Here is a 27,981-nt window from a genome sequence, read left to right on the forward strand (position 1 = left end):
ATTAATCTAAATGATGACCACAGGGTGCAGTCAACACTAGGTTAAATATGAATAAGTGATACACCCTTAACCTGGGGGCTTGGGAATCGTGCTGTGTTGCTCACTTTTCTCAATAATGTTCTTACTGACCTGAAGTCCTTTGTTCATTTTTATGTGTCTTATGGTTGGAGGTAGTGTTGCAAACTGACACAAGTTAATGTGAGACACCTAAAACATTTCCACTGACTCACAAGGATTTTGTAAACCATTTCGTTGCTTCAGCAGTGCTGTTCAAATGATGTGCATTGAGCACTGTGGCAGTTCCGTGGGCTGCATTTTCTATTTTACTACACATTCTCATCATTCTCTATCTTGGGAAAATGGGACTTATGCTAAAGAAAAGTATATCTGTGAAAGACTCGCTTTACAACACCGGAAGTAAAGCAAAGTTATCCACTAGGAAAAATGCACTTGGTCTCTTGTAAAACCAACAGCTCCACAAATTATAGCCAAATGAGCAATTTCTGTGGCTGCATTTTATTTCTGCAGCATGGTGATAGGCTACATACTCTCAGCCGACGGTGGTCACTCTGAAAATGGAAGACAGAGAATGACTGGTTAATGTACTCATTCTCTCCCAGTCTGAATGAGGAGCTCCTTTCCCAGTAGCTCTTCGAGGATCTGTTGCATGCCTGAATTATAAGGCTTCCATGTTATCCTATCGGTGGTGTCAAACTCATCTGTGGAAGATGAGTTTCTTGGAAGTAGGAATTTTGGTTTATACCTTCAGTATCCCAGAGCCTTGTATAGTTTCTGGGACATACAAAGTAAGCACTTAGTAAATATTGGTGAATAAAGAAGTACATAGTTTTTACTTCCTACTATGTATTGAACATTATGCTAAGGCCAGAGAGATATATAAAGAAGTATATCTTCAAGTAGTGTATGAGGTCTGTCCAAAGAAGTCCAGCCATCGTAGCCTCATAAAGTTTTCTTCTAACCTCATCTAAAGTTGCTTTTCCAGTCATCCCCATTCATTTTCTCTGTAGCACTAAGAGATTTTCTGAAATTATTCTGTTTATGCTTTTGTGCTACATTCAGATTGTAAACTCCATGAAGGCAGAGCCTAGAACAAGGCATATCTGGTTCACTACTATATTGCCGATACTCAGAAGAGGGGCTGACACAAACCATTGTTGAGTATACAAACACTTAGCAAATAAAATGCAATGGCATGAAGGAGAAGACTAAAAAAATTTTTAAAGCAACAGAAAGAGATCTACTGGTAGCCAGTATAGCAAAACAAGTGTTAGCTTAGAAATGGTGGTGGTGAAGCAAGATATACTTCTAATTGAAAATAGTAAATGTTGAAATCAAACATAGTTGGGAGTAATGAGAAGAAACACACAACTATGTGGGCAAATATGTCTACACAATTCAGTAGTTTATTTCTTTCAGGCTCAATGGGGGAGATAAAATGAACACTGGATAGACCAAGACAGGATTAGTTCAGTTAGAGTAAGGACAAGCTAAATTCTTACTAACCTTCCTGGGTGGAGTATAAAGAACACCCCTGGATATGTATGGGGGCCAAGCACACCTAGGTTTGGCTTCTGTTCTTTCACTAATATTATAGTAAGTCAGGTACCTTCTCTGAACTTCAGTTCAGAGAGTTGCAAAATGGAAAAAATAAAACCTAACTCATAGCATTGTTCTAGAGATAAAATAAGAAAATGTGTACAAAGAACTATTCCTGGTGCAGAGCCTATTTTCATTGAGCTCATTGAATGGTGGCCATTGTCATAACAGTTCATTGGTTACAGTGACTGGCTAGAGGTGTGGCAAGCCGAATATTCAATAACATTACTAAAAGGAAACTGATTTTCATTGAATAACTTTAGAGCACATGTCTTTATTTTGGATCAGAGCATGAGTACCCTATTGATCATACTATATAATTTCCTGTACAAGCATGCTAAATAATAAACCATTGACTTGAAAATTTTTTAAAATTGTTCATTATAATAATATTTAGTCTTGCACATTGTTTGTAATTGAAGTGCAGGAGTACATGTGAAGAAATCTTTCCCTATTCTGAGTTAATTAGCCTACCTTGAAGGTGCTTACATTAAAACACCTAAGCATTCCTTGCATGTATCGTTCCCAAAGAAGAGATTGGAAGTTCTCGTTTCTGGCTAAGGCATCATGTATCTGTATTAAAAGGCAAACGGAACATGATTACTTGGAGTGCTTAATCTGTACATGTGGTTAGGAGTGAATTCATTACTGAAAAGGCAAACACAATATTAAATGTCCCAATATTTCTGAGTTGGGGGTGGGAGTAGGATCAATCAGCAAATTATGTTTCTGGAAACTATTTAGAGCATTTTTCAGAAATTAATTTCCGAATATAGTCTATCATCTGAACAACTTTATAATGATGTTGAATTACGAACTTCTCCTGTAGTGAGAACTAATGAATCAAGTGCACCTGGGATTATGTAGGGAAAATAACATATTAATTGACTTCTGTATATATGCTGTGGATATTCATAAAGCCTTTGGCAAGTGGCAAGGGTAGTAATTTCACATTTACCTATGACTCACCCAGTACAATCCAAAGCTTGAAGGCAAATTTCATGTTCAGTTTTTATGATTTCCTTCAAGTGCTTTTCTGTGCATTAAAAGTTCATTTTCAGCACCATAGGCTTCCCAATTTTTATGAGTAAAAATTTTTGAGATATTATCCTGAGATAGCATAAAATTCCCCAATAATTTTTGCCACCCTCTCAAAGCCCACTGTTATCTCATTTCTGTACATACTCAAGACATTATTTATAATATTCTAAATATGGAACATTTCATTAGAAATCTGATATCTTGCACAGAATATTATATTGAGCTTCTACCTCATAACATTACAGATATACTTTTTAGTGTTGGTTACACTAATAGTTCTATTTAAAGTCAAATATCACAAAATCCTTTGAGTAAAATTATTAATGAGGTTATATTTTATATAAATTATATTGTATTTTACTTATCAAAAATATAAGCTGGAAGAATTAATCCTTGAAGTGAGAGGCTCCCAGTAACACCATAACTTAGTTTTCTGACATACAAAATGAGGAGGTCTTGAGATAAAATAAAATAGTTTGTTAAATTGTTATGCGATATATATATTATTATCCTTCAGTTCTTTTTCTTGTGTTTTTGCTCTGCTTTGAGTCACCTACATAATATAAAATTTTATCACTTAATGATATGTGCAGCCACAATATGTTAGTAGCACAAATCTTATCATCATACAAGTTCCAAAGAAACAAAAAAGTTGTGTCTTTAGGAATATGCAAAGTTTGATAGCCATTACTACTGGGAACTAAGTCATCCCCAAGTCCACCCTGTTTTCCAACACAATGATATAGTAGTGTGCCATCAGAGGGCCTAAGTATGATAAAAATACCCTCGGGTGAGAAAACCAAAGTGCAGAGTAGGGAGATAGTATTTATTTCTAGAAATAGTCTAAGTTCGGAGCCAACTCTACCCATTGGCAGTAGAATCCTAAGATGGTCATAAACCATCTAGAGCTGAATGTGCACCTCAGCCTGCGCACTTGGCAGGCTTTGTTGATGACTTGCAGGACCAGCCCAGGTGTGGATCCCTCCCTTGGCTTTGCAGCAGAAGTTGAAAGGTTCCCTCTCCATGTGCTGCAGATAGCAAATTACTTTTAAAGAAATATTATTACAAGGAGAGCTATGACATATCACTAAAAGGAAACTTATCATTGTAGATACAGGTGAGCATCAAACAGAAACACATATTGGCATGACAGTTGGCTTTTAGGTGGAAAGATAATTGCAACATTAAGCCTGATTAAAAGTCATGAGAAAGCTTGATATGGTGTACAAAATTCTTTTGGATACTGACTGACCTGGGTCAAATCCTTTTGGTACCAATTGGGCAGCATTGGACACGCTACTTGACTGTTCTCTGAGCCTCAGTTTATTCTATTACAAGATGGCAGAAAGTCTGCCTACCATATATATTATAATTGCATGTGGTTTGCAGTGGACCAAATGCTTGACGTGGAGCAAGTCCATGACAAATGGTTTGCTTAGTCCGAATAGAATATGAAAATATAGTTGATGTCCTAAGTAGGACTTTCTTTCTCCTAAATGGGGTTCTCAATAAGAAGGTTGTAGTGAAATATAATTCAGGGGCTACTGATTAAATTTCACCTGGTCCCTTCACTGACAGCCATCAGTTGGGTGAGCTGGAGTAGTTATAGACAATGACCCTCACTGTGTGTAGTAAAAGGAAGAGCTTAGTTACTTCTTTACCTATTGATTCCATTTGAAATTCTTTGAGAATAGGTGCTTTGCATCTATTGAACACTGGTAACTGTGGAATTACTTGAATAATAATGTGATGCCTTCCTATGGGAAACTTGAATGTATTTTTTGGAAACTGCAAGAAATGTAGACTTCCATTCTTTCTATCAGTGCTGTGTGGAATCTGTAAACGGAGCCTTCTGTAGTCACCTCAGGCTTTTCTGAATGGATTGTGTCAATATAAAGATAGGCAACTGCTAACAAGCATGTTAGGCTTCTTTTCTCCAGCATCTAAACCTGCTTTTGAAAAGGAACCAGAGGGTGATAGAATATCTCTCCCATAGGCGCCCAGCAAGGAAAACAATGTATTTCAGCTTTTTCTTGGCCATTGATCTCTGGACTAACAGTAGTTTTAGAAAATTTTTCAATTCACTGAGGATATAATTTGCAAACAACAAAATGTATTTTTATTTTTCTAACCCTCTGCTCTGCCCCTATATATGGTGTGTTTCTAGTCTTTTTCTCATACTTGAGGGTTGATAATTTTTCTCTAGAGCTCAGAGGATGAACACGCTTGACCTTAAAGTCTTTGAAGAAAGGAATGGGTGCTTGGCAGGTCAAGTCCATTATTCTAAAGTTTTACTTTTTGTTCATGTTAACACTGGGTGATCCATGGGAGTCAGAGGCAGAGGCCCTGTGATTGTTCCAGGATCTGAAGCCTTTACTAAGATACATGAAGAGAGAAGGAAACCACACAGGATACACAAAGGCAAGAGCCCAGCCTATTGTTTCTGTAAGCCCGCTGCATTTGATACAATGAGCTTGGCCCAGTGTTGCATTGTTTTATTTTCAGAAAAATAATCACCTTGACTTCACAAAGCATGACTGTCAGACTGGTGACCTACTGGCAGAGCAGAGATACTGACCAATCAGAATGAACATTGCCCAGTCAGAGTAGACACCAGCAGTAACAGCCAGTCTGTCCATGCTTGTGCATACCTTTTGCCATTAGCCATTGGGGAAGCTACTGAAAATACAGAAAGGGAACCTCAGGTCTCAGAGTCCCCTGTTCTACCAAAATTGAATTTATTTTACACTAACAGATGTATTTTAAATGAACAGAATTTTAGTCAGTCTCTAGTTATTGCCTCTGTACCATTTCCATTAACAGAAAAGTCCTCATAAGAATTCTATATTTATTGCTTGTACTCCTCACCTTCTACTTTCTTTTCAACAGATTGCACTCAGGTTTTGGCCCCTGATGTCAGCATTCTCTGGAGCTCAGAAGTCTCATCTGATAACACCAATCCTTATGGTTAATTTTCAGTCTTCTTACTCACATTTTCATCTGCATTCTACCCAGTTGATCACTCCTTCTTTCCTAAAATATTTTCTTCACCTGTCTTCTAGGATACACTTTCTCCTGTTCTTATGATGTATGCCATTCCTTTTCAGTTGCCCTTGCTGGCTTCTCCTCTTCCATCTTCTAGATGTTGGAGTGCCTTAGCACTTAGTCCCCAGCCCTCTCTTCTTGGCTTTCTATACTCCTGTTCCAGGGGATTTTATCTAGTTCTCTGCTTTAGACCAACAGGCGCCCTGGTGACTCCCACATCAGTATTTCCAGGCTTCCTCTCTCCCTAAGCCTCCCAAGTACATGCACAACACCTCCACTGGTGCTTAGTATCATGTTCTGAATAGACCTCTGGATTTCTGATCTGCTAGTCTATCTTCTACAGCTGTATTGGTTCCCCAGCCTTCCCCAACTCCATAGATACAGCTATCATTTACCAGTTGCTACAGTAAATCCCAAATTTCAGTTGGTGATACCTTCAAAATACATCTTGACCTGAATGCCTGGGCACCCTTGTTTAACCACCATGATCTCACACCTAAACTACTGCAGTGGTCTCCTGACTGCTCTTTATTTTCCCTACAGCTAGCCTCCCACCCCCTGTAACCTCTCCTAACTTCTCTAACCACTCCAGTCATTTCCTCCTCAGGACCTTTGCATTTGCTCCTCCTTCTGGCTGATCTGCTCCTCCTCCACGGATTGGCAGGGCTTGCTCTTTCATCCCAATCCGCGCTCCATACACGGGTCAGCCTCAAAGAAGTTTTCTGTTGACTGACTAAACTAGCACCTACCCCTCCTAAATTCACTACTCTCCATCCTCTTACCCCTCTCTAATTCCTTCTGAGCATTTACCTTTATTTGACGTCATATTATGTTGCTATTTGCTGATTGACTAGTCTGACTCCTGACTAGAATATATGCTCCATGAATCATTCCGGAGGCAAAATTACAAATAGAGAAATGAGCCCATTGCAAGAAATACTAGAGGTCATTCACCTTAACCACCCAACTGATATTTTAGATCAGCCTCAAACTCTTTCTGTTGTTTGTGAAGTGAATATTTTTATATTGAATCACATTTACCCACTGATCCCCACTATTATTTCTCACAGAGAAATGTGAGAAATACTGTGAGGTATTTTTACCTCAATACTAGGTAAAAAATTTTACCAAGGACAATATATACTCTTTTGACAGCATGTAATTAATTTTCCAATATAGCCCATAGAAAAAAATTAGTCATTCAGACAATTGAATGTGACCATTACTAGCAGCATGCATAGAGCCAGAATGGATTCTGGGGCAGTGACATTTTGTACCAAATGTGCAAATACAGTAAAGTACAGAATAAGCAAGAACTATGTATTATTGAGTGCCAGCCAGTGTCTGAGAATTAACATTAAACTGTGTTGTCTAATAATTTCTTTCCTCTATATTGCACCCTTTCCTTATTAGGAAAAGGTGAGTTATTAGGAGGTATTTAAGTTAAATACGCCCATGTATTATATAGTTAATATTCATTCTTCTTAAGAAGTACAAAATAGGTCAAGTTGTTGTTTAATAACCAATGAAAGACTTTATCCAAAAGGACCTATTATTGAGCTATAATGTGTTTCTTTAGACTTTGCACAAACTTTAGTTGTCAGCAACTTGTCACAGCCAATGGTTTGTCTCCTTGTGTCTTCCCCACTCCCCATTGAAGTCTCTAAGATGTCAAACATTCTCTCCTTGTGTAACTGGTGAACTGTATTGCCCCAGTGAGGGATATTGATTTCCCATTATTCCTAGATGCCACACGATGCATTTCTATTTGTTGTAAACACTTACAAGACTGACTTTTATTTTATCCTTCATCACATCAGCCTGCCAGGGCAGGACATCTGTAAATGAAGCCCCGTGCACTTATCAGACACTCTTCTACCTTGGTGCTGAAATGAATAATGCTTTCAAGGTGTGTTTATATAATAAAGATTGTTCTAAAGAACCCACTGCTGTCTTGACAGAGCCTCATGGGAAGGTCCCTTAAAAGTAACAACTACATTTACTTTTCAAATCTACTCTGGGATTAACTTACCTGCTTTTTTTACAGGCATTATTATATTTCACTGATGAACACTGACTTCAGAATTAGCCAGGAAAATTCTTTAGGCCTTTGTTGGTAAGAAAAATGATTGATAAAGAAAATACATTAAACAACACTACAACATAGGCCTTTACAGTGCATTAGATTGCTTGGGCAACAACAATTTTGGGAGTTCATCGGTACCTAGCATACACAAAGCCCATGAAGGAGTCAAGGTCTTTAAACATTTTAAGGAAGGATTTATACTTTGACTTGGATTTGTTTTAGTGAGGAATGTGATCTGCCATCTCTATTACTTATTGACAAAAGCCTATGTCCGCCGGAAAGCCAAGATTTTCCCCCAAAGGTATTTAATCTTTCAAATAGCACATGTGCCTCCTGAGAGAAAACTCCAAGAGGTTGCAGAATTCATTTGCCCTTGAGGAGAAAAAAAACACAATAGTGAATATTAAGAGAAAATGAGAGTACAGCGTATGAGAAAGGGTATTTGTGACAGGGCATCTGAGATTACCCCATGCTGCCTCTCTTTCATCTGCCATCCACACTTCCTGCAGGGCGCCTCTGATGGTCAACTTGGCCTTGACAACCTGTGTCCACTGTGGGAAATGATCCCCTACTTTTTAAACTCACATGTTTGTTTGCATTCTTTTTTCTTGTTCTCTGACATGGTTGAACATATGGCGTGAGCCTCTTTACATTTACATGGACCCTGAACATGTTTCTTAGACCAACACGCATTTTAACGAACTCCCCAAGCATTAACTGCCTCATCTCACAATATTTACATTTGATTTCCACTTTCTCTAATTACTGTTTCCTCTCCTCTGTGATCTTTGGCAAATGGTTTAATCTTTGGGTTGTTCTGTGATTCCAATATACCTAGTTTATAGGAGAAAAACACAATATTTTACTCATAATACTGAATATTGATGTATGATTTTTTTTTACAAAAACAAGTATTTATTATGTTACCTCTGTGTACCTAAATCTGTCCTGAGTTTCCGTTAACGTGAAACTGAAAAAGGATTTTTGTGTGTCTTTAGATTTGAGAGAGCCCCATTCACTAATTGAACAAATATTTGGGTTCTTACTGTATGCCAACCATTATTTTGGGTATGGAGAATATAATAGTGAACAAAACAGGGGGTAAATCTGTAGCTCCCAAGAGCTTACATTTCAGTGGAAAAGACAGACAATAAACAAGCATATAAGCAATATCTGTTATATGTCAAGGTTTCCAAGGATTTCTTCAGTCTAGTGATACCAATTTCAGCAATTTTGCCAACTAGAAGAAGCATAGGCTTGCTGAAAGAAATCCTGCACTTGAGATTCTTAATAAGAAACAAAAATATCACCCAAAGCGGGAATACAATTCTTCAGGCCACCACGGATCATTGTCATCTAAAACCCTGTTGCTAGGACACTGCTAAGCATAGAGAAGCTAAGGACACGTTAGAAGCTGGGGGAATTTTTGATAGAATGATGTTCTGATACTCATGGGTCTAAATTCAGGAGGAACAGAGAGTCACAAAGAGAAAGAAATATATCTGGACAGGAGCTTTTGAAATCACTTAAAGCTTAATAATCTAATGCCTTTAAATAGTAGATATATAAAATATTACATTGAAAAGCGTTGCTTTATTTTATTAACATTTAAGAATTTATTGTCAGTTCTATTCTAAAAGGTTATCAATACCTTTGAATAAAATCTAATTTAATCTACCCTTTAATTTCCTCAAAAGCCAGGTGGCCAATCCTTGACCCCCCAAATAATTTTTTTTCCTGATACTATGGCTTTAGTTTTGCAGGATAGAGTAATCAGTGTTATTACATTTTATTCTCTCATGGTTCTCTAAATAGAAATGAGACTTCTTCATTTGATTTGGGAAATTGAATGCCAGCCTGAGAATTCGAAACAGTGCTGGTTTCAAGGTTGGGTTTCCCTGCGTAGTGCCAAGATCTCCCCTTTGGCCCTGCAGCATGCCTTTCAATGAGAAAATGTGGGGAAACAATGATTCCAGTATATCCTGAGACCATCTTGCCTGTATACTTAACATTGTCCTGAAAAATCTGTCCAAATGTGGTTCATTAATAATAGGACCCTAGTAATAATAGGGCCGCACGTGGGATGGAATCACGTTTGGAAATATCAGTCCAAATTACACATCCAAATGTAATTTGGACACCAGCGTTCAAATGTGATTTTTATTGCTATGGGCATAGTAAACCAGAGTATGTAAAAAATGAGATTAGGTGTGTACCATGGCACTGCTCTTTTGTTTTTATCTGGGAAATATGCCCATCTGAAGGGAAACTGACCGTTTCTCATGTATGAAGCAAGATACAAAGCAGGAAGTCTCTTCACCTCCATGAACTGGTGAGAAGTGGCTGGAACAGCGTGTGTGATACAACATGCCTAAATTATGTTTACATCACTGAACCACAAGTGTGATTGGCCTCTGCATTTTCTGTTCGGTTTACTATCAGAAAGCAGCAATGGAGCTTTGGATCACTAAACACTGATTGCATTTCTTGAAGAATAAAATGAATGAATACTCTGTAGTGCACAGTCGCAGGAGCAGCCTGGGTCCGTCCTGGTCTTAGCAGCCAAACACGTCTTGTCTCATCATTCTCTGAATTCAACATTTTTATCTCATGTTCAAAATACATATTTCACACTTATGCAGAAGGAAAGAAAATCATAGCTCTCATCACACTTAAATGCACTTTGGGCACAAAACCGGCTGTGCGTCTTTGGTTACGATGCCAAGAGACTCTCAATATTTGCTGTCCATCACCCATTAGTCAAATTTCCCTCAATCAGTTGGAGTAGAAGCCATCTATTTCTGGGAATGATGCTTAGTACACAAGAATTACAGTGAGTCTTGCTCAGAGGAGGGTCAGATGAAAATGAGGGCTCTCTTACAGGGGCGGGGGAGAAAAGTAGTTCAAAGCTCCTCTTGGAACCGGCTTTTGGTGAGAGACAAGCAAGCGTGACTGCCAGCAGCAATTCTCAGCTAGAACCAGATACAGCAGGTAGAAATAATTTCGGCTCTGAATAAAAAACAATCGATGCAGTCACTTTTCACAGTTAAGAACAGCGTGACCTAGCAGAAAGTATGTATTCTTTGAGCCGGGTTGTGCCGCAGGGCAGCTACGTCATGTCGTGACAACTTAACCCCTCTGAGGTAAACTTTCTCATCTGTAAGATGGGTTAATAGCAGCAAGGTTTGGGAACCATTTTGTACATAAGTAGGAATATAAATGTATTGCTTAGGGTAATGTTAGAACACTGCAGGTGATCAGTAATTTACACCCAGATATCCAGATTTCCTCAGCCTTTCATTTCACATATTGCTAGCTTACTAGCTACTACGTACACAGTAGCAGTGCCTCCCTCCCTGACCATTAAAGTCTTCCAGTGCTATGTCTGCAGGTCGCCACAGTGTGACATGCATTGCAAAAGAAACCAGGATTCTCCTGTACTACTGTCTTCCTCGTGAGGCCACCGCACCTGTCTCTTTGAGAGACAGCACCCTTCCCTCTGGCTGTCCCCCAGAGCCCTCTGGGAGAACCCTGATCTGAACAAAGCTCCAGCCAGAGACCTCAGGAGGCCAGTGCTGTGCAATGAGGGTGGAACAGAAAAGACAGTCTTCATCCTTTTTCATCTGGATCCTGAAAACAGACCAATTGTCTTCTTTGGCTTCACTTTCAGGAAAAACCTGACCTGGGAATCGTGCTGGGAAACCCACCGTGCTTGTTGGCCATTTCCTTGCCTCTCCCCTTGGTCTCCAGCAATATGTGATATGCTGTCCAGGCATTATTCTGTCTTCCCAAGAAGCCTGAGATTGATATAGTGAACCCCAATTTGTGGATGAAGAGACTGAAACCTAGAGAAATTCAGAACATGGGCCACCCTCCTCTTCTTCCTACCCGCTTCAGATAAACACCTGGTTTTTATCAGCCTCAGATACCCATCCTCCATTAAGATGAGCCCAAGATATCCTGAAAATGGTACCAATGCTTATTATTACCATTGCATTCTGTCAAATAAGGCCAGAGTTTACACCTTATTCAATAGTGAGTCTGAAGAGATATGCAGAGTCGGAATTGAAGTAACAAAAACCAGGGTAGCAGGGAGAGAATGGAGGCAGAGGGTGAGGAGACTAAGGACAATAGTACTGAAGCACAAAATGTGCTGATTATAAAAAATGATGTAAAAGGGCCAAATCTAAGACAATGCACGTATCATCGTTTTTATTCATGCTTTTTAAAGTTTCTTAAATCAAATGTCACCGACTACTTCTCTCACACTTTTCTCCAAACTCCCTGCCCTGATCTCTTAAAAAAAACAAAAACAGATAATGCCATATTCCATAGAAAGAGCAAGAATTTATCTCCTTTTTACTCTAACCTCTATTTCCTTAATTCGTCGTTCTATCTCAAAGTACAGGCGGGAAATAACTAAGGAACTATATTTTTGGTGAATGATGTTTTGATCCCAGTCTACTAGAAATCTCTAGAGATTACTTTCAAACTAAAGGGACTGTTGTTCTACTGATAATGCTTTGTGTTATTTGTCTAGGGCTACTGAAAGACACTTTGCTTATCAGTCTCTTTATTTGCCGAGCATAATTTTTTATGAGAGATGTCAGGTATATTTATCAAAAGGCCATATTCAATTTCAATTCTCTTTGCAGGAGTGTTGCAAGTAACACAGAAAGAACAAGATAGTATCAGATGCACTTTAATAAAATGCAAAGGTTCCCAAATATTATAAACAATGCATTTTATACTAATATTTCAGATCGAAAAGCTCTAAAGCTTTGGGTTTTCTGAATTTCCCAAATTACATGCCTATTTGCTGCTAATGTCTGAAAAGTAAGGAGAGGTGAGACCAGCAAGATATTTGCATAGATACTAATAGAAAGGGATGATGTTGCCTCAGTTCATTTTGCTTCTTGCATATTTCTTATTAGTGGCTTGAAGTGGTTCATAGATCAAGATATTAATAGACATTCAAAGCTTTCTTGTGTATTTGCCTTTCTCCAAGGCCCGTTTTCCCTTAATAAGAATTCATAGCAAAGAGGGGAGTGGAGGGGACACGAAAACCCCCAACACGCTCTGGCGGTTCATTAGTAGCACCCCCTCTACCAGCTGCATATATAGAAATCTTAGAAAAATTTAACTTTTTTATGTTGCGATAGTGGATATTGGAAATCTTTAGTATTTTGTTTATTATTTTTTCATATTTAAGTTCTTTAAAATATTCACTAACGGTACAACTGGTAATTTAATGAACTGATAATTTAGCACATTCTTTGTTCACATGCTGCTTATAAACCTTAATTTGGTGCCTCTCTCCAAAACCCAGCAGCAGGTGCGACGCCTCATTTGCACCTGTTTCCCTTTCTTGTGAGAGGGAGACCATCCCACCTGGTTTTGCCTACACAACAAGGAGATAACGAATGGCAATTGGGGAATTAATTCACTCTTTGAATCATTTGCTAGCAGGTTCGGCCCTCCATTGTGTGTCTGTAATAGATGCTGAATTGAAAGAGAGTGGGACAGGGATCTTTGGCATTTTCCCATTAGTTCCAAAATAACTACATTTTTCATGTAGTTACTGCCAGTGGTTCCTAAAAATCCCTTGAAGTAAACTGAGGAATTTGGTTAAGTGAATCATATCTTTTTACTTTGTCTTCTCACGCAAAACATGCTGGAATAGGGTTTATATATTTTTTAAGTAGTGGAACAAAAATTATTCCATGTATATAAAATATGGATTACTTCCTTCTTATAAAAATTTAAAATCAGTTCTTCGGAAGAAAGAGGAAAACAAGTATAGATGAAAATCAATTACGTGTTGGTTGCTTATTACCACAGTAAAGAGGAGAGCTCAGGATATAAGTTATAATTTAATTTTGATTTTGAGTGCATACCACTGCCTAATATACATAAAATAACCATCACAGAATGAAACGGATGCCCAACAGCTGGTGGCATTGAAATGATTTTTTAAAAAATACTTACAAAAAGTCCATTTGGGGGGTATGTTGCTGCTTAGGTACAAGACCGATCACAAGTGTGTTTCTATGTTGATTTTCTCCGATAGGACTGGGAATTCCCGCATTTCATGGGGGATGTTGATGTAAACCTCCCTGGGTTGCACACACCTCACATGCAGTTCAAGATCCCTTTCTTCCAGAAGATCTTCAAGGAGGAATATCACATTCACATAACAGGTATGTTGCAACTTGAAACAGGATTTGTCTCCTACTTAGGGCAGTGCTAGCTGCTCTTAAAAGCGAACGGTAACATTTTAGAGGTGTACGTACATATAGTTTTATTTCTTATTTCCATAATAGGACAAGGTGGTTCCCGGAGGGCTGGGGCTCCAGGCTACCGCTCGGGGACTGACCCAGTTGGTAGCTTTAACCATTTCCACTTCAACATCCAGCAGGCAGTTGGGAGTAATGAGAATGGGGGAAATGATTGAAAAGGCTCACCTCTTTCTTAACCATCTTGGCTTGGGAAAGAAACAGGTCAACTTCACTCACATTCCGTTGGCAGTAACTGGTCAGACAGCCCCACGCAGAGTCAAGGAGAGGGGAGAAATGTAGGCCCCAGAGGGGTGGCCACGTCTGGTGTCAGTCCTAGTGCTTAGCACAGGATTATCGGAGGGGAGGGCAGATCTCAGAGTGGACAGTTGACTCACTCTGTGCCCTAGGGAGTATAGAGTTAGCCCCATTCCCGCTGCACCCACCTTGCTTTTGTTCATTGGTGGCTCTCCTTTTCACAACATAGAGCTTGGTCATTTTTTCCCACCCAAACAGTCTTTATGCTTTGTTCTTTATGTGTGCTGGGGATCGAAACAGCGGTATCCTCAAGCTCCCTTCAGACCCTATGCCTTTAGGGAGTTGGGCCGCTTCTCAATGGAAGAAGCAAAATCCTCTTTCTCTGGCCAAGCTTATGTTTGTCTCAAGTGATTCTCTTGTGGCTCCTCAGGTTATTTCGTCTCCAGAGGTGTCCTGCTTTTGAAATACCTCCAATAGGATTTATTATGACATACTTTCATGACATCGAAGTCATTCTCATCTAAAAAAAAGGCTACGTTTACGGTTTGTGCCTTTTTTCTTTATAAGCAGAAGCAGACAGCTGAATGACCCAGTGAAGCGTGGCATTAGTTTCCAAGCTGTTCAAATGCAGGTAGCCAATGCGTGTGTTTCAAGGAAAATGGCCAAGGAGTCCACACCTGCTACAATAAAAACTGCTGAAGAAATCTGTGCTTACTCCACCATCTGTGCTGGTGAATAAAAATAGTCTGAACACAGAGAACGTGAATATCCAAGTACTGCAAAAAAACCTTGCGTCTCAACGTGAAGGCTGTTTTCTGCTTTCAGGATGAAGCGACCTTCCTAAATTGGAGAATGAGCTCATGAATAGGGAAGATGCAGCAGGTTTATTTTCCTGCTCAGAATGAATGAGGCCCATCTATTAAATTCACTGGGTAAATCCATCAATTTGAGTTCAGGTCACATAATGTGGTTTCCGAGTCCCCACTTGATCTCCGCAGCGTGCCACTCTCTTGGACTTCTAAAACTGCGATCATGCACATGGCACCTTCCCGGCCCTTTGGGTGGGCTTGTGCCCGGACCATCTGTTCCTGCTATCAGCTCTGTCCTGGGCCATCACAACACTAATATTGTCTCTGGCTATCAGAATCCCTGTTAAAAATATACTGCTTGCGTGCAGAATATCAGGTTTAAAAAGAGGGTGGGGAAATTCAGAGAAACCATTGATCAGGAAAAAAATCAAGCTATGGAAAATAATTAATCTGGGACCGTTTTACATGGCTTTGTGTCAGATATGCTATGGTTTATAGATGGGGCAGGTTCAAGTTCTGTGGCAATCAAAGTGTGCACCATGTGAAACGCTCTATTTGAAAATATGAATACAGAAGAATGATTGAAAATTATACTGAAGGCCTTGGAAGGGGACCATGCATACAGAGGCCCCCTGAAACTTTAGAGTCATTCATTAGCTTTGAGTTAGAGACTCCTGTGCCTCTGAACTTAAACCTTCATCCCGCCAAGTATTATTTTGTAAAACCTTAATGGAGCCTGCATGTAAATAAAGTTTGCCAGAAGGTGGAACTGTATTATGGTTAAGGCTTTTGTGCAGGGCTTTGCCAAATTATGCTGATCATCATATCACCTAGGGAACTTCATAAATATACAGATTGTTGGGCCCCATTCCTCATGGTTCCCACCCCGTAGGTCAGGTCTGGGCCCAGACCAGGCAGTGGGGCTCCGGAGAAGCCTCCCTATGTGCTGCTGATCTTTGGGAAGTTTTCCATCTGAGTTGAGGTCAGACTGTCTCCCTGAGTCAGGCCGTGAGTGCAAATGTCTGGGTGCCTGGACCTGCCAGGAAAGCTTTTGAGGATTCTGCACTTTAAGTTAAAAATAAAATAGGGTACATATGGGTTTGGGGGTAAAGGGATTCACCATAAACAGTTTAAATGCACTTTGTGGTCAGATGATCAGGTGTCTTCCCAGATCCATCTATGATAAAATTTTCTGGGAACACAGGTGATAGGTTTGGAGGCTGAAGAAAGACGTATCCGGCCCCCCTCTTGTTTTTGTCACCGTCTTTGTTCCCGTAATTGGCTGAAGAGGTGGCTGAGGCTGCTCCGGAGTATCATCTCCTATAAAGGCCTTTTACTCTGTCTGCCCTTGTAAAATCATTGCTTCTGGGCAAACCTAAGTAAAATTTCCACAGCACAGTGCTCCATGTTGTACTTCAGTATCCTCCATCATTAGCCCACAACTTTCCAAGTGCACTGTCAACGCCAACTTGATTAGCTTATCCAAGAGCTGCTTCTTATAGGGAGACTTCAATGCTTTTCTTGATAAGTAAATGTGGTATCATCCCTGGGATGATTAAGCATGAAACCCTGTGTATCCGTGGTTGTCAAACTTCAGGTGTCTGGGAATCACATGGAGAACACCCAGAGTTGGATGCCTGAGGTATGTGCTGGAGCCTGGGACCTCCTGTTCTCTCAAGTACCCCAAGGGATGCTTATGTAGGGTGTCAGGGGACACACTGACAAACACTGCTGCTGAGAAACGTTTTCTGTCCTTGGAATTCCTCTCATCTCAGCTGTTTTCCTTTTTTGAAAAAAATTGGTCAGGCCTTACTTGTAAAATAAATATGCTAAGGTGCAGACACTGCCAGGCTGAATGGCTGGGCCCCTCCAGACAGGCTGATTTCATGACACACGGTGCCAGACCCAGGCCTCCCAGCTCATTCTCCTCCGCCCCGAAGCCTCCTAAGTTGAAGGGCTGGCAGGCCAGGCTGCACAGGCTCACACAGCAGGCAGTCTGTGTGGCACTGGTGTCCAGGATGGCCCCCAACTGCATGGTCTTGTTTTCAGGGTCTCAGATGATTTTGAAGCCAAAGATGAGGGTGTTATGACAAAGGTAGATATGTAGGCACTCCAGAAAAATGAATGGATTGGTTTTGTCTCCTCAGCTTTAATATCTCTTCATTTACAACTCCTAAAACAAAGGCCAAGGATCAGAATGCAAGTTCAGTGGAAACGGAGTGGCCGGTGAGAAAGGCATATGGGAGAGGCCCACCAGAAGCAGGGACATTTGGAGCTGGGGCCAGTACAGGAGGCCTCAAAGCAGAGCACACCTGGGAAAGGTCTGGGGGATCACAGAAGAAACTGGAGCCAGGAGTAGGAGGGGATTCTGTGGACCTCCACATAGGGGTATTTTGCTTTCTCTTATGTGTTTGTTCTGCACCAGAAGAGGCTGAACAAGGACTGCTAGGGTTCTCTAAGGGGCAAGAATGCCTCTACCCTGGCCTCAGCCACCATTGCTCTGCGACATACAAGGGCATTCAGTGCACGTTGGGGCGATGGAATGTCAAGGTTTGGTACCTAGGCTCCAGCTCTGCTACTGACAGGTGGCATGACCCTTGCCAAGCTCCTTAGCCTCTTAGAGGCTCACTTTTCTCATCTGTTAAATGGGGACCATTCTGATACTTACCCCTTGGGTGCTGTGAGAATTTAATTAGCACGAACAAGGCACTTAAGACACTGTCTGCCATGTAGGAAGCACTCAAATTCTCGCTATCTTTACCAAGAGCTTTTCCATTGACCCATCCAATGTTTGTGTTTTCTATTTAATTAAAAAAATGATTAGACAAGAGAGGGCACTCGTATTGTTGGTCCAGTATTCTGAGTCCTCTCCCGTCACTGCTCTGAGTCCTCAGGAAGGAGGACAGAGGTGGAAGAGAGCTCTCCCCCAGTGACGTGCTCTGGGTAGAGAAGGTTCTCTGACACGGAGGGGTTCCCATCGACATTTTCAAAGCATTAAGGGCTTGTGTATTTTTTGATACCGATTCCAAGCCAGTTTTATTTATGTGTGTCAGAAATAACTTGAATTGTTGCCTCTGTTTAGCTCATCTGGATCCCCCTTGACAGATGGTTCGTTGTAGTGTGTATGAGCTTCCATTTTATAAGCTGGGCTCCATCTGATAAAAATAAAATCATCTCTAAGGGTGTGTTAAAATATTTTTTTTCTGGGAATGTTGACTTCACTAACAAAGGGGATAAATGGTCAGTGATCAGGTCACATCAGTGCTTTTTAACCCAATCCTAAGGTAAATGCTAAAAATGCAACTCTATAATTCCCTCCTCCGCCCTCTTCCCTGTTACCTATAAGGTGAGTGCAAGGCAGATTCAAAATGTGGTGTATTGTCTCTGGAGGAGAGAGAGCAATGGCCTCTCTCTCCAATCTCGGAAGCTCCTCTGAGTCCTATTAATTCCAATCCCAGCGGAAGCGCTGCCATCTGTCATCCCAGCCAGACAAAGGAAGTGCCCCATTGGTGGCTATCATCTGAGTAAATTAGGAGGGGGATGGGGGAAAGGCCAGAAGGAAGGCCTGTGCCTCTGCGAGGAGTGCATTTCACTGTTGGCACGACGATGCCCCTGGGAACCCTTTCGGCAAAAATGGAAAATGTTGGAGTAAACAAGCCTGTGTAGTGTCTGTGTTCCATTTCTGTCCCCTGACCAATGTGAGGGCACAGGCTCTTTACAATGGTGAGAATGCAGAAAGCAATGAACAAAACCCCTCTTTTATTTCCAAAGGTGCGTGGTTTCTGGCAGATGAGTTCCCAGAGATTATTTTTTAAAGATCTCTCCTGTGTCAGTCAGATCGTGGGACGTGCTGGGGAGGGCAGGACAGTGGTCCATCCAGCAGAGTATTCTGTCTGACAGAATCAGCCAGGGACTTGTTAGAGGGAAATACGATGCATCCTGTTCCCCAGAATAGTCCCCCAAGATCACGAATTTACCCAGAGCACGCAAAGACCTCTTGCTGTTCTCTCAGTTGGGAAGTTTTCTAAATTTTTCCAGAAGCAAATTCCATTTTCAACACGTTTATACAGCTCTAAGAATAAACTCTGTTTACTTCTCCATAAGGCAGCAATTCATATTGTTCGCCCCAAATTCATCTTCTTCCAGGCACAGTTGCTCTGCCCTGGCCCAGGAGTCCTTGCTGCCCCTGAGCTGATCTGCCCAAACCGAGGTGTCCTGTCCTCATTTATGTATATGTGAGAGTGCTTATTCTAAGCTCATGTGCTCCTCAGAAACAGTCTCCACACTCAGAGCAAGAACTTGATATAGTTAATACATAAATATGTTATTTGCCCAATTTCTAGATTACATGAGATTTGAGCAGTGTCCTGAAATTTGCCAGATCATCATGACATGTATTTGATTCAAAGGATAGAATTCACTCATGGTAGTATTTTTGACTCCTTATTTTAAATTTACTTGTTAATAGACATTTCTGACTTAACATGCATCTAAACACAAGCCAGGATCTAGGGATAGGAAAATGAACACGACATAGCTCCCAGTCTCAAGAATCTTCAGTATAATCTCCAGTACAAACACAGGGCCCTTCCTTTCTCTTTGACCGTCCCAAGTTTCTGCCTCTACTTGCCATATTGGATTATGTCCTGAAAGAACAGTCTACCACTTAGGAAGCAACCGTGACAAGAGAAGCATTTTGAGAAGCTCTACTCATTGGCTTTTTAAGTCTTAAGAAGCTATTTTACTAAGTCAGCTAACTCTTATTAATTCATAAATTATTTAGCAAATATCTTCCATTTACTAACTGGTTCCCTCCTGGCCCAGGCACTTTGGGTGGTTTCTGGATGTCCATCAGTTTCCTACAGAGGGACAAGGAGAGGCCCCCTCAGTGAGCCCTGTTGTCCCTGCTCGTGTGTGGAATGAAAGGACACTGAACATGGCCAAGCAGCCTCTTAGTGGAAACTGTTATTTCTTTAATTCTCTGAGACTCATCTTCAAGGCCAGGGTTTCCTGCTGTCCCACAATGGACACTAAATGGCTTTGTGGGACGTGACTATATCGCGCTCATGTCTGCTCTGGGTGTCGGCGCCTGGCCCAGGGCAGCATCCACTGGGTGTGTGCACCTGCTTATGCCACAGTGCAATCCCAGTGCCGACTGGGAACTACTGAGCAAAAGAGTTTTTAAAAAATATTATGATGGCCTATTTGAATCCTGAACATCTTGTTATGTGGTGGAAATATCAGCCCTTTATAGCCTTTTCTTAGTTGCAAAAATAACACTTTCCTCCAAATTGTTGTCATTCCCTGTGGTAAGTGAGGGTGATAGTTAATGAAGAATTCTTTTAAAACGAACTAGCCAAGGATTCTCCTTGCTGCCACAAAGTAAAAAGATTAAATTATAATTTTACCATTATAATACCATTTTTGACAATCAGTAAGATTCATTAAAAGCACAGAATCCAAGGAAGAGGTAATCCCACCAACACCATGTGGTGATTTCTCATTAGAGGAGACAGTGAGATATTTCAACAAGGAGATTAATAGAAATAATGTATGGATTTTCACCCTACCTCCTTGCTGCGTTACATTATGCTATGTCGTTAAGACAACGGGGGAAAGGCAGTATCTCTCACATGATGAACCTTTTATTATGGCTGATTGTACATCCACAAGAACACACATGGGAAAATGAAATAGAAGCATGTTCTATTTTTTCCTTTTTGTCTCTTATATCCTTTCCATATAGGATATTTCAGGGACTCAAATTTATTTTCTATGGTAAACAGTGTTTTTCAGAATATACAATCTTTTGTTCTTAAGGCAAGCTTCCTCTATTTGGAAATTGTGTATTCCATTATTTTGCTCTAATGGCAAGATTTCCTGGCCCATCATAAAACATTAATGGTTAGGCTGTGTTTCTTTCACAGACTCATCAAGGAGACTCTTCGGGAGGAAGATGCCGTAGGGTTGTATAGCTCAATCCCCTCGCCTTACAGTCAAGGACACTGAGGTTGGGTTGTCCCATCTGATTTTGCCTTCTGGTTTGCTACATCTCATAGGGCAAAAGTAACTTTTTTAAAGAGGAAAGAGCATTACCAAGGTAACAAAACATGGTATAGAAAAATATAAGGAAAGGTGATTAAGATGAACGTCTTTCTTTCCTTGGTACAAATGGATGAATGGACCAGAAGTTATGTCAAGTGGTATGAAACAAACAAAAAGTAAGAAGAGCTACTTCTCCTAAACTTCCAGCAGCTTCGCATTTTGGCTGATTGGCTAAGACAGGGCCGGGCAGGACAGTGCCAGAGCCGTAGAGTAAAATAAGGAAATGCGATATCAGGAGGGATTCTGCCTCCATCTCCTCTCTGCCCCCTGCACTTTTCCCGTCTCCATATGGCCCCTTGGTTGTGTGTGTGTGTGGTGGGGGGGCGGGGCGGGTACTATCCCCTGTTCCTGGACCTCAAAATGTGTATAGACAAGACCTTTTCTCAGGAGCAACACTACAGCAACCTGTAGAACCATTACGAATGGCTAAAGGTTTGTAACATATTAAATGCGGCGACTCACAAAGCGTATTTCCATATAGCTACACACTGAGTCCTCTTAGAACACTGCATCGTGATATCTACCCATTAATGTCAGTGCACAGCATTCATTCTGTTTTATCTGAACTGATCCCTCTATTCTGTCACCAAGATCCCATGGTAACTGAAGGGAAGCAAAGAAACTGCAGAAATAATATGACCCCACATTTTGGCAAACAGTATATTTCAGGGAACTTCAAATATAGCTTCACATTTATCCTCACAATAATCCTTTGATGCTGTTACATTGCTATTATTCTCCATTTCACAGAGTAAAAAAATTGAATTCACAGAGCTAGTAAGTAGGAGGATTTGGGGGAAGAGGACAAAACAAAACTGGAAGGCATCTGGGTCAGTGTCCTCAATTTGGAAATAAAATTACTGAGGTCTGCAGAGCTTACCCAGGTTACCCAAGGTTGTGTTATTCAAGTTCAGTATTAGAACAGAATCTTCATCTGCTGATTTCCAGACTGTGGCTTTTGTCACCAGAGCACCGCTTCTTCCCAAGGGGTGAAGATGTGTCGGAACAGTGAGATGATGTCCATTAACTTGTGTCAAGCTCCCCCCCAATCCCTTCTAAATGTCCTCACTCCAGGTCACATGAGCAATAACAGAAAGTGAGTCTTTACTGTCCAAGTTTAGTGGTCATACTGACCTGCTAGCTTTCATCTTAGATGGTAGAAATGTAATTTTAAAGTAGGGGAAAAAACACCTCCTGTCTTCAGAGTTTCTTCTTAGTGTGGTCATAGTTCCATCTTTATCCTTGGATTTTTGCCCTTCCTTTGTCTATAAACATTCACTGACCATCTTTTCCCCACCTCAGGAAAGCACCCTTCTCCAAGCTCCATGGACTTTCCTTTCTTTTCCCTGATTCTCTGCTGCTACCTGCTGTCTTTAGTTTCTGATACCCTATTACCATAGAAACAGGGAACGTTTTATGGAGGATCACCCTATTCATGAGTTCATAAAAATGACCTAAGAGGGTACAAGTCTCTCTCAGGGCCCTTTGTGAGTCAAGAAGGTGATGGTCAGGCATACAAGTTCAAGGACCTCCACCCGCCTCATGCCATTCAGTCTGGCTTTATAACACATAGAACTCTCAGCAATCTGGCTTTATAACACATAGAACTCTCAGCAAGAGAATCAGTACAAATCTCCTACAACAGAGAAGCACCCAAAACACCTCTCTCAACTTGCTACATACCAGTGCCTCCTGAACAATGGATGAAAAATCTCTGAACTCTTTCATTTCGCCTGTCACTCACTCATCTCCTCCCTTTTTTTTCTTAAAATATTCTTCATACTTTTTCTTCTCTCTCCCCTCAGCCTCTTTATTCCACATCACCTGATGGTTTTCTGTTTGCCATTCTATCTGCAGCATAATAAAAACAAACTAAAAGAAATGCAACCCTTTCTAAACTGCTCCCTGTCCTGCTTTTTTTTCAAGGACCACATGAATTACTACTTTTATTCAAAATCCTTTCTACAGAAATGAGCCCTCAGCTTTTATTCCAATTCCTGCATATCTTAAGCATTTATGGTTTGCTCACTCTTTGGGCAGCTCTCAAATGTGGCCTCTTATTACTATTTATCTGTTGATATCTCTGTCCTGTTTCCCAACTAGCTGATGGGTTCCTCCCTGGGAGGCAGAATCATATATCTGCAGCATTTCCTAAGGCATCCTATGCAGTGTCTATTATGAGCACAATAAATGTTGGGTAATGATGCTCACCTTTGCACCTGATTGCATTTTACTGGGCTTAGCTTTCTTCATTTGTTTTCTGGTTGATTCTTAGTAAGAACCAGTTTTTGTTTTGAAGATCTAGAAGGGCAGGAGTGGTTTGAACTTCACAGTGCCAGGAGTTATAAATGTCTCATCGTATCCGGAAACATTTTCAGTGTTCCAACTCACTTTCTAGTTTAGGCGTGCAAAATAAATCATTCAGGCAGGAGCTCCCATTATAAGTGTTATATACTCTATACAGTTGAATAATTTCAAAACAGGCAGAGTTATAATTTCCCTTCATATAGTTTACATAAACTCTCTTCCTAGAGAAAAATTGTACCTTCCCATGCAAATGAAGACATTATCATGGCTTAGCCAAAGCTTTGATGATAATAGTAATAATTACTGAATTCCTATTATACCAGGCACTGTGCTTAGCATTTAATAATCTCATGAAAAATGCTAGCAGCTTTCATAAGTACTATTATTTTCTGCATGTAAGGAAATTGGGGTTTAGAGAATTTAAACAGAGCCAGGATTAAAACCCTTCAACCTTGCATATAATAGGAATTTGAACATGTGCAATGAGGATGATAAAATGCTTTCCTAAACTCCTTACAAAATTATCTTTTTATATGGCTATATATTCTGTTAGGGCACATATTGCAAAATACACTTTTATTATTCTTGGTTTAATACATTTGCCCAAGATCCTATCTCTCTCCTGTCCCATCATCATGTAAAGTAGTAACTTAATAATATTCAATAGTTATATCTTCTTTATTTTATTTTATTTATTTATCTTTAGAGGGGAAGGGAAGGAGAGAAATATCAGTGTATGGTCAACCCAGGCATGTGCCCTGACTGGGAATCAAACCTCGATCGTGTGGTTCACAGGCCCGCACTCAATCCGTTGAGCTATACCAGCCAAGGCCAATAGTTATACCTTCTAATACAAAATAAAATAGTTTTGACACAATGCATATAATCATTATAGCCAAAGCCTCTAGATCCTGTTACAAATGTCACCTAATTTGCTACAGCAAATCTGTGAGGGGGGTGTTTCTATTTTATTGTGATAAGCTTGTTACTGTAAAACTTACAATAAGTGATGATTATAGTAACAATTACAATAGAATGTACAATTCATTGAAAACTTTCCCACATTTTCCATTTATAGATTTAAAGATATCACTAAATAATATTACTCTAAAGACTATAATGCTTATAAAAAATTGGAAATACTACAAAAACATCATAGTAGTTATTGTCTCTTCAAATGTGTTTTCTAAAAACAGTTCATTAGCTTTGGTTATATTTATATGTCTGATAAATGCATTCTGTTCAATGAGAACTCAGTGCAATTATTTTTAAAGTCTTGAGATGAATGCTCAAGGATTATTGATCCAAATCACATCAACTAATGGTTCAATCAACAGGTCACCTATAAACAGCAATGCTATTCCAACTGATATGCTGCTGTGCTTCCATTGCAAAACGATTCATTTCCTGCCCAGACGTAATTATAAAACTGTAAGAGATGTTGAATTATACATTGGGCTTTTCTAAGAATTTTATTAGATCTTTGTTTTTGAACATTAATTGAAATGGTGTGAGGATAATAACCTACATGGGCCCAAATTTGAATATAGTTATGGAGCCTATAAGACAAGGAGACTTAATCTGGTTAACGTACATGCCATAAATTACTGGCTGGGGGACTACAGTTACATTTTCATATGCTTAGAATCCATTTAGGAAATTCCCTTTGCCAATTTTCCCTTAATGGCAGCATAGAACTCTCAAAAAATTAATTGTTGGCAGGTCCAAAACATTAGCAATTCATACTATTATACCGTTATCTACATTTTATTGGAGAAGACCTTATTGCAGTTTTATGGGTCTTTGACTAACATGCAGTATTTCTTTTTAATGCAGGTAAATGGTTTAACTATGGAATTATCTTTCTCGTCTTGATTTTGGATCTTAATATGTGGAAGAACCAGATCTTTTATAAGCCTCATGAGTATGGACAGTATATTGGCCCAGGGCAGAAGATATATACAGTGAAAGACTCAGAAAGTTTAAAAGATTTGAACAGAACCAAGCTATCCTGGGAATGGAGGTCCAATCACACTAACCCTCAGACAAATAAAACATATGTTGAGGGAGACATGTTCTTACACAGCAGGTTCACAGGGGCTAGCCTTGATGTCAAGTGTCTGGCTTTTGTGCCAAGTTTGATAGCATTTGTGTGGTTTGGATTCTTCATTTGGTTCTTTGGACGGTTTTTGAAAAATGAGCAAGGCATGGAGAATCAAGACAAGACTTACACTCGGATGAAAAGAAAATCCCCATCGGAACATAGCAAAGACATGGGCATCACTCGAGAAAACACCCAGGCCTCAGTGGAAGACCCTTTGAATGACCCTCCTTTGGTTTGCATCAGGTCCGACTTCAACGAGATTGTCTACAAGTCCTCCCATCTAACATCGGAAAACTTGAACTCACACCTGAACGAGCCTACCAGCACAACAGAAGCTGGCCCTGGTCCAACGACTTCCATAAGTACACCCACGAACTAGACTCATTTACTTGGAGATAGCACAAAAAGCCACCCTGAGTGTAACTTTAAGAAGTTTGTCTTTCCTTTTGTAAATGTAAGGTTTACTTTGTGTTAGGTAGAGAAATACAAACAATGCCACAACGGTGCTCAACATGCTTTTTCTAGAACTCATTGTTTTCTATTTGTATTATGATACACGTGCCTACTGTATATCTAACAGCCCCCTAGAGATTGCTTTTCACAATTGCACAAGCTATTTACTGACTTTACAGCGTAGTCGATTAGCTGGTTACCTGTGTATCTGATGTTCAACCATAGTGGTGCCTTGAGACATTAAACTGTTTTTAACTGTACCAGAAATGAAGTGTGGAGCAGTTCTCTAATCTACTTCACCTGGGGGTTTTGGGTATACAATTATTTTGACCTGTAGTTGGTGTCTGACCAGGAAACAAATGTAGTCTTGGTGTGGCTCAGGAAGGATCTCTTGGTCTCAGCAGCAGAGTTGGTGACTTTGGTAGCGGGACTGCAGAGACACCTGGTGATAACCTTTGAGTTTTTAGTGGCTGTCTGCCAAACACAAATACAGATGCAAAATTCCCCGACAGGAAAACGATCATCCAGCATGGGTCACTGCTCGTGAAATGGGACTTTCTCCAACAAGTAATTGCCGTGAGATGATAATACTTAATTATGTTTTCCTAATTAAAGATAAATTGCCACTTGATTAAAAATCCTGCCCTTCACCATTGGGAACAAAGTTTAAGAGGCACAGTTGGGTGAATGCTGGAACTTATTGGCATTTACACTAAGCCCTAGAAAACCAAGGAACTGAAGTTTCAAGCATGTGGGGGGGCGGGGCACAGCCTACCATCTACATTATTTGCACATCTTTCTGTACATATGGCTCTGGACAGTGGAAACTGGAAAACATGTGCCACCCTGAGCACAGGACGCAGTGGGATCCTATGAGGTAGAGAAGATCATGCATGAGAGACTGTTCAGTGGCTTGTTTTGTGTGTGTGGTTTTTTTTTTTAAGAATTACACATTTCACAATAATAAATAAGAAAATTATATATCAGTAATTATGTGATGTTATTTTTTGTTTATAACAGAGGAATTCAATGGTATCTTAGTTTAAAACTACCCCATTTTTTCTAAACTCCATGCTACATAAGTTAAGAAATGAAACACTCCCAGCTTGCCTTTAATTTTGTTCCAGAGATTGTGGTAACATGTTCCTTGAGGGAGTTGGGGAAGATTGCTTTTAAGGCAAAATTATTTTCCTTCCACATACTGACATAGCTATATTTTGTCTTTATGATTTTTTAAATCTCTGTGGTTTTGATCTATCTGCTTTTAAGCTTGCAGCATGTTAGATGTAGCATGCATTATACAACGATGCATTCATCTGTCACTTGAAAGCCAGCTTTTATAAACATCTTTATACAATTGTTTACTAAGCAGATTGGAACCATGCACCTGCTGTTCCTTCTGCCTTTAAAAGCCGTGCATGGTGCTACTTAGAACCATATATATCTCTGGCACCGAAAATGCAGAGATCAAGCTCCCTGCCGTAAAGCGTTGACTGTACTGTCCAAAGAAACGTCCATATTGTCACTGACACGTGGTGATATTGGCCGTATCAAATAGAGAGCATTCCACTTCTGCCTCTGGGACAAGAAAATAATACCACCCAGGACAATATTTTATTTATTTTGGAAGTCATTGTCCTGTCAAGTGAAGAAGGAAATTGATTTAGAAAGTGTGTGTTTATTACCAACATGGAGTCTTTATAAACAAATAAGAAAAACAAACAAAAACTCACAGACACAGATAATGTGCTGGTTGCTGGGGGGGGTGGAGGTGAGAGGGGTTGTGAAAGGTAAAGGGAATCAGGTACGAGGTGACAGAAGATTCGACTCCGGGATGTGGGCACACCGCGCAACACACAGATGATGTGTCACCAAAACATA

The 27,981-nt window shown here is 40.2% G+C and overlaps 1 protein-coding gene across 3 annotated transcripts in view; it reads left to right on the top strand.

Moving 5' to 3' along the window:
- TMEM117 (transmembrane protein 117) overlaps positions 1–27,035 on the top strand; it is a 402,837-nt gene extending 375,802 nt beyond the window's left edge. For all 3 annotated transcript variants that reach the window (XM_037061077.1, XM_037061079.1, XM_037061080.1), the window contains 2 exons: positions 13,860–13,989; positions 25,380–27,035. In XM_037061077.1, coding sequence (XP_036916972.1) covers positions 13,860–13,989; positions 25,380–26,026 — 777 coding nt within the window. In that variant the 3' untranslated portion in view covers positions 26,027–27,035. The remainder of the gene's footprint in view (positions 1–13,859; positions 13,990–25,379) is intronic.
- Positions 27,036–27,981: the final 946 nt, after the last annotated feature.

The sequence above is a fragment of the Sturnira hondurensis genome, unplaced genomic scaffold (genome assembly GCF_014824575.4).
Source record: "Sturnira hondurensis isolate 20B ecotype Veracruz unplaced genomic scaffold, ASM1482457v3 Scaffold0013190, whole genome shotgun sequence".
NCBI classification, from domain to species: Eukaryota; Metazoa; Chordata; class Mammalia; order Chiroptera; family Phyllostomidae; genus Sturnira; species Sturnira hondurensis.